Below are 7,433 nucleotides of genomic sequence, written 5' to 3'. Positions count from 1 at the left end.
TCACATTTGAAGGTGCTGGGGGTTAGAATTTTGAGGCAACAAAATGTGATTCACCTGGAGCCTGAGCCAAGGTCTCAGGCGTTGGTCTGCAGACTGTTCTGCGGGGAGGGGCCCCAGCGCCTGAGGGCCCACTGCCCAGGCCGGACAGCCAGCAGCCCCTTCCTCAGGGCCCCTAGCCCTGTGTTGGGTTCACAGGCCTTGTATTCCTGCTCTTCCCGAACGGCCAGAGGAGACCTCTACAGGTGGCTCACTCTTCGCTTGACCCAGAAAACCCCCCAAACCCCTGCAGATCCGGAGGTTCAAATCTTCATGTCCATTGTGAGGACCCTCGTGAAACTGGCCAGGCCATCAGGGTAGGCATATCCAAGAGCCACCAAGTCTCTGAAGGATGTTCCTTTTTAGAAGCAATGGGTAGGTACCATTCTGTCGTGACGACGGTGGAGCTGGTAGGTGTGCCCCGGCCAAACAGCGGGGCCGGACAGGGTCGGTGGCCCAAAAAGGGTGCTGAATTTTTGCTGCACGTACTTCACAGTGCGGAGAGCAATGCTGGACTTGAGGGTTGAGATGTAGATTCTCTAGTCATTGAGGACATCCAGGTGGACAAAGCTCCCAACTTACAGAGCTCATGGCCAGATGCACCCACACAAGCTCTCCCTGCCGCCCTGAGAGGGTCCCACTGGAAAGAGCAGGTGGTCCCTGGACTAGCAGAGGAGGTGGCAGAGAAGAAAAAGATGCCCCGGGAGAAATTGAGGAAATAAAAACTATGGCGCGGGAGTAAACTCAGAATCAAATGCATGCTAATAAAAGTAAAAAAAACACACACCCCATAGTCATTGTAGTCCTGTATCATGGATATTTACCGCACCCACTGCCACACTGTGGACACGCCCCAGGCTGGGCCTGGCGACAGGTGTGAGGAGGTGGGGCTCACACGGAGTCCTGGGCATGTGCATTCTGCTCTCTGGCTTCTGTGCCTGACGGGGACCCTCCTCCGGCCTGGCTGAGTGCTCAGGGCCCAGTCGCAGCTGCGCGGTGGCCCAGGTGTAACTACTGAGGGAGAAATCAGTGCTGTTGTAAGCCACTGAGGTTGGATGGTTTGATATGGCCAGGATGCTGAAATCCAGGCTGCCATGTGCTACCATGTTTTTCAAAGGATTACTGCTGATAAAAATGCTTGGGCTCATTCTTCTACCCTAATTCTCCCATCTGACACATGAGGAACTGGAGGCTCAGAGAAGCGATATTACCCTGGCACCAAAGTCCCCTCGCTTTTCTGGTAGCCAGGCTTGGAAAGACGGTTAGAATGAGCTCTTGGCCATGACCCGATGGTCTTCGTCCCAAATCAGATGCATCATGGGACACGCTTCTCAGAGCGTGCGTATCTCCCATATGTGGCTCTTGATGCGCCTCTGGAAAGCCTGGCGTGCACTGTACAGTTGTCCTCCTGAGCCCAGACCCTCCAGGCCGTCGGGGCTCTGGCAGTGACACCCCTGCAGGAAGGCAGAGGCTGTGTCCCTGCACCCCCAGTGGCCAAAGGCAGGACGTGCCCAGGTTTGTCCATGAAAAGAGTAAACTCACGCACCCACTGGAAGAGTTCAAGGGCTCAACTGGCACTGACCAGGGCAGCTTTGCCACGCCCTCTGACCATTGCTCCTTCTCCTGGGAGATGACTGTCCCGTAAGAGGGTGTGCTCGATGATCATGGAATCAAGGCTTTCTCTCTTGACTATAGGGTCAAGCTTAGATCTGATCATAAAATAACTCCACACTCACAAGCAGGGGTTACTTCCCCCAACGCTCTCCGTTCCAGGTTAAACCCCCTTCATTGAACAATTTCCATTCATTTTAGTCTTCCTGCTCATTAATATTTTCACTGTATAAATATTGGCATAAAAACACTGTGTGCCAAGATTTCATGCACGTAGCAAATATTGGCTGGTTGACGACAAAACCCATAAAATCAAATATTGACTGTTTGATAAGATTCGTGGGCCATTCCATGATTCATCTGTCTATAAAAATACACACATTTATTAAGTCTGCACAATGTTAGCTTAGCTCTTTCGGTACACAGCCGTCTATCTGTATTTCTGCAGGCCAGCCCGGGTATCTGTTCTTTGCAGCATCAGAGTGGTTGATCTGTGCAGAGGAAAGAAAAGAATTGTATTTATTTGCTAATCCACAAATATTTAATGTGTCATTTATGAGCAAAGTCCTATAGCTGACAAATTCCCTTCTAGGATTAGTCACTTCCTAGAATGGGTTTTGCCCCAACCCACTCTGGGTACTTGATTTTCTCTCAACGTGCTTCCTAATACAATGTGACCCAGGTGTTAATGAAGCTCCGGAACTTTCTGCAATGATGTAAGTGTCCTGTGATCAACACTGTCCAATAGAGTATCCACTAGCCATGCTTGGCTGTCAAGTACTTGTTATGTGTCCAGTGTGAGTGAGGAACTGAATTTTAAGTTCTATTTAACTTTAATAAATGTAATGCAAATTCAATAAATGTAGTACGTTTAATAAATGTAAATGCAAATTTGGTTCGTAGCTGCTGTATTGAACAGCATAGCTCTAACATTTAGTTTTCATTCTTTGGGAGTAGGACTACTCATATATGTTACTGCAGAATTCCTAGCTCAGCAATGTGTGTCCGTATTGATGCGTGGTTAGTCCTTTATACCTTCAGTTCTTTCGCAGATAATGGAGTGTCTTAACTTAATGCTTAGAAGGAATAATATGCATTCCAAATGTTGGAATTCTAGTTGTCTATCTTTTTTATTTAACATCTTTGAGATAGAACTTACATACTATAAAATACACCCAATGTGTTCACTTCAATGGTTTTTAGTATATTCACAGATATGCAACCATCGTGGTCCATTTTAGAGTATTTTCCTCACCTGAAAAAGAAACCACGGACCCATACACAGTCATTCCCTGTCCCCATAGCCCTAGGCGTTCACCAGTCCACTTTCTGTCTCTACAGGTTTCATCTGTTCCAGAAATTTCATATACTAGGAAATGAAATGAGCAGTATGTGGTCTTTTGTGTTTGGTTTTCTTGGCTTAGCATGTTTTCAAGGTCCATCCATGTTGTAGCATGTATCAGGATTTCATTTCTTTACATGGCTGAATAATATTCCAGGTATGGCTATACCCATTTTTAAAAATATATTTTTATATATTAATAAGACATGTGGGCTATTCCTACTTTTTGTTTTTTATGAATAAGGCTGCTATGCACATCCACGTACAAGATTTTGTGTGAACATGTTTTCGCCCTCTTGGGTATACAGTATATCTAGGAGTGGGATTGTTGGGTCACATGGTAACTACATGTTTAATTTTTTGAGGAACAGCCAGAATATTTCCCAAAGCAGCAGTATTTTTAGATTTTTTTTCGAAAGTGTCTGAAGGTTCTACATTCGCCACATCCTTGTAAACACTTCTTACGATTTTTTAAAAAATTACAGCCCTCCGCGTGAGGGTGAGGTGGTACCTCATTGAGGCCTCCGTTTGCATTGTCCTAGTGGCCGATTAGGAGCATCTTCTTGTGTGTTTACTGTCCCCTGAAGATAAGTTCATTCAGATCTCTGCCCACTTTAAAATAGGGTTATTTGTCTTTTTATTACTGAGTCGTGAGAGTTCTTTATACATTGTGGGTATAAGCCCTTCATTTGTAATATTTTTTCTTCCTTTTCACTTTTTTTTTTTGGTGGCATCTGTTGATGCACAAAAGTTTTAAGTTTTGATGAAATGCAATTTATTCATTTTTTCTTTTTTCGTTCATGTTTTTGGTGTTGTAGCTAAGAAACCATTGCCTAATTCCAGGTCATAAAGATTTATGGCTTCATTTTCTTCTACCTATATTTAGTCATTTGACTCATTTTGACTTAATTTCCACATATGGTGTGAGGTAGGACTCCAAATTCATTTTTTTTTCACTTGGGTGTCCAGTTGTCTCAACATCATTCCCCATGCAGTGGTTCCGGCAGCCTTGTCAAAAATCATTGACCATAAAAGTGAGGTTTTGACCCCCTGGCAATGGGCAAGGAGACACCTGATTGGTGGTGTTGCTCTTATATCAGTCAGGGGCAAAGCAGATGTACAGTCCTTAGTTCATCCTAGCTTGATGCCTGTGTCGGTGGCCAGAGCTGTTTCATGCCTGAGGCACATAAAAAAAAAAAGTGAGGTTTTGTTTCTGGATGCCGGATTCTATTTCCTGGGTCCGTATGTGTGCTGCATGCCAGTACCACACCGGCTTGATTACTGCGGCTTTGTAGTGAGTTTTGAAATTGGGAAGTGTGAGTCCTCAACGTAGTTCTTTCTCAAAACTCTTTTGGCTCTCTGGATCGCTTGAATTTCCACGTGAATTTCAGGATCCACTTGTCAATTTCTATAAAAAAGGCGGCAGGGCTATGAAGGGGGAATTTGAATGTGCACATGAGATGGGGCCTCCATTTTCTCAGGAAAATCAGTGCGATGGGTGCACCCTCCCTGAAAATCAGAATCCCCGCCTCTGGGGTCCCAGCTCAGTTGGCCTGGGCGCCGGTGTTGTGTAAGGAGCTTAGGGGGGAAGGGCAGGTGGGGCGGGCCAGCTGGAAGGAGCCGGAAGCACCGGGAAGGCCCGGTTGCTCTGGTTACTGGGCTCTTGGCTCAGTTCCTTGCGGAGCCCCATATGTTGCTCTCACTTCGTCCTCATTGACTCGCACATGATAGGGGCTGGCCTTATCCCTTCCCCCAGGGGATGATCCTGAGGCACAGAGAGGTGACGTAACTTGCCTAAGGCCAGACAGCCGGTAGATAAAGCGGTAGATAAAGCCTGGAGATCCGTAAGATGCCAGATCGGTACTGACCGCGCCAGGGTGGAGGAGAAGGGGGCCCTGTATCACTCCACAGAGGCAGCCTGAGGAAGGCCAAGGGCAAATGGAGCACATGCCCACTTCACAGCTGAAGAATCACCCAGCTTTCACTTCCTTACACAGATCAGAAAACTCAAGCCCAGAGAGACGAAGCAGCGTGCTCAGCATCACTTGTGGCCCCCGCAAATCTGACCCTGGACACCAAGCCCCTCTCCCAGCCGCACCGGGCACCCCTCACCCCCGGCAGGTCCAGGCAGTGGGTCCCGGGAGAGCCACCACACAGAGCCCAGGCCATGCTCACTCGTTAGGACAAGCCCATGAGGCCTCAAGCACACTGGGTGTCCGAACCGATCATTAGCAATGGGTGGTCCGGGCAGTGGCCCCGGGTAAACGCTCCTGGCGTGTTCTATGGGACTGGCTTCCTGGGGGAGGAGGAATAGGGAGTTACAAAGAGAAAACGTGTGCTTTAGGTGCCTGCTAAAATCCCCAGGGATTCCGAGCGTCCAGGGGGCGACTGCAGGGCATCCGAGGAGCTCCTGGGCTGTCCCTGGGCGCCTGTCACGAGTTACCTGTTTGTGTGGCTGCACCGAGATCGCACCCATCCAGCCCCCTTCTCCACCTCGGTGGTCCTGCCAACAGTGGAGAGGCCCCGCCACCCATCTGCTTCTGTTTCTTTAAAAAATGTTTTCACTGATTTCAGAGAGGAAGGGAGAGGCAGAGGGAGAGACAGATGGAAGCATCATCAGTCGGCTGCCTCCCGCACGCCCCCTACTGGGGATGGAGCCCGCAACCAGGGCATGTGCCCTGACCGGGAATTGAACCCTGACCTCCTGGTTCATAGGTCAATGCTCAACCACTGAGCCACACCAGCTGGGTCCACCTGCTTCTGTCTGTCTTCCTTCCCAGACCCGTCACCATGCAGACAGCGCAAGCAGGGGACTGGGGCCAAACGTCCTCGCCCGGAGTCAGAAGCAACATGTGGACACGCACATCTCTGCCTCTTTGAATTCCTAGCTCGAGGAAAGGAGCCCCTTCGCCCAGGAAGGGCCGGAGGGCTCACCCCTTGGCAGGCAGCCAGCTCCCACTTCCGAAGCCCCAGTGTTTTGGCCCCGGATCCGAGAGCAGCACCATCTGAAAGAGGCTGTGCCATTGTCCCCAGAGGCGTCAGCTCATAAATCCCATGACATGTCCCCAACCCTCAGCTGCGATTTTCACAGGCCGTGGGGCTAACGCATGAGAATGCCAGTCCTTTGCTGTTTACTTTTCTTCGATAAACGACAGGCCTTCAAGTCAATCATGAACAAGTTACAATGAGAGCTACCTTTATGCAGTGTTTGGTGCCTGCCCCTCCGTGTTATTTTGTTAATCCATTGATTTGTTAGAGCGTGAAAGGAAGGGGAGGGAGGGCGGAGAGAGAAACATGGATGTGACAGAGACACATCGATTGGTTGCCTCCAGCATAAGCCCAACCAGGCCGGGGGTGGAGCCTGAAACCGAGGTACTTAAATCGAACCCAGGACCGTTCAGTCCATGGGCGAACGCTCCACCCAGTGAGCCAAACCGGCTAGAGCTGGTGCCCAATTATTTTAAATGCTTTGGGCGCACAGGCGCGGTGGTCTCTGAGCCGCGTTAGCAGTAAGCACCGTTCCCTTCCCTGCGCGGAGGCAAAGCAGAGAGGCCTGTGTTGGCCCCAGGGTGATGCAATCAGTCTCAACAGCCCACTGAGAATTTTCTACTTTTTTGTTTTGTTAACCCTCACCAAGGATATTTTTCCATTGACTTTTAGGGAGAGTGGAAGAGAGAGGGAACGAGAGAGAAACATCGATGTGAGAGAAACACATCCATCGGTTGTCTCCCGCCCGAGTCCTGACCAGGGGAGGAGCCTGCAACCAAGGAATTGAACCCGAGGCCCAATGCCGATCTAATGCTGATCTAAGGGGAAGGGTTCCGTTCTCAGCACCGACGGTTTCACCCATGACACACCCAGCACCTACTGAGTGGAAGGTGGGATTTTCCCAGATGTAGGAACGAGGAGCCCTGAGTGGAGGGGCGAGCACTCAGACCAGGTGCCCACCCCCCACATGGCCCTGGCGGCACATACTCTATGCAGGGAAGTAGTTAGAGACGGGGAGTAGTAACCGACTGGCAACCTTTCAGATGACAGCCCCTGCTACCCTAACCACCTGTGGGAAGGGACATTTAAAAACCACGCACCCTGTGTACGTTGGCATGGTGACAGATGGTTACTAGACTGCGTGTGGTGAGCACGTTGTTCGGTGTATTAATGCTGCATCCCTATATTGTACACCTGAAACTAATGTAATATCGTATATCAACTATACTTTTACAAAACAGTGACGACAACCACTCACCTTCTCTCTCTCGATTCCTGCAGGGAGTTCAAAGCCCTTCGCTGTAAGAAACACCCAGCTGGACCTGAACCGCATGTTCCTGATTTCTTTGCTTCCCAGCGCTTCTATGGTCTTCTTGGCGTCCTCCTTCAGTCTGGGGGACAGAGGAGAGCGACTGAATGTCTCCCGTGGGGACTCCTGTGTGTCCCACTGTGTTTG

At 49.5% G+C, this 7,433-nt stretch overlaps 1 protein-coding gene across 1 annotated transcript in view; it reads right to left on the bottom strand.

Annotated features, from left to right (window-relative positions):
- Nucleotides 1-742: 742 nt before the first annotated feature.
- Nucleotides 743-7,433, bottom strand: part of FAM3B (family with sequence similarity 3 member B) — a 29,822-nt gene continuing 23,131 nt past the window's right edge. Inside the window, exons 7-8 of the mRNA XM_015568966.1 lie at nt 7,236-7,368; nt 743-2,138 (exon numbers count right to left, since the gene is read on the bottom strand). Of these exons, the coding sequence (XP_015424452.1) occupies nt 2,049-2,138; nt 7,236-7,368 (223 nt within the window). The 3' untranslated portion in view covers nt 743-2,048. The remainder of the gene's footprint in view (nt 2,139-7,235; nt 7,369-7,433) is intronic.

Source organism: Myotis davidii, unplaced genomic scaffold, assembly GCF_000327345.1.
Source record: "Myotis davidii unplaced genomic scaffold, ASM32734v1 scaffold512, whole genome shotgun sequence".
Classification (NCBI taxonomy): Eukaryota; Metazoa; Chordata; class Mammalia; order Chiroptera; family Vespertilionidae; genus Myotis; species Myotis davidii.
Note: the sequence above shows the minus strand (reverse complement) of the source record. Positions and strands in the feature narration are given on the sequence as shown.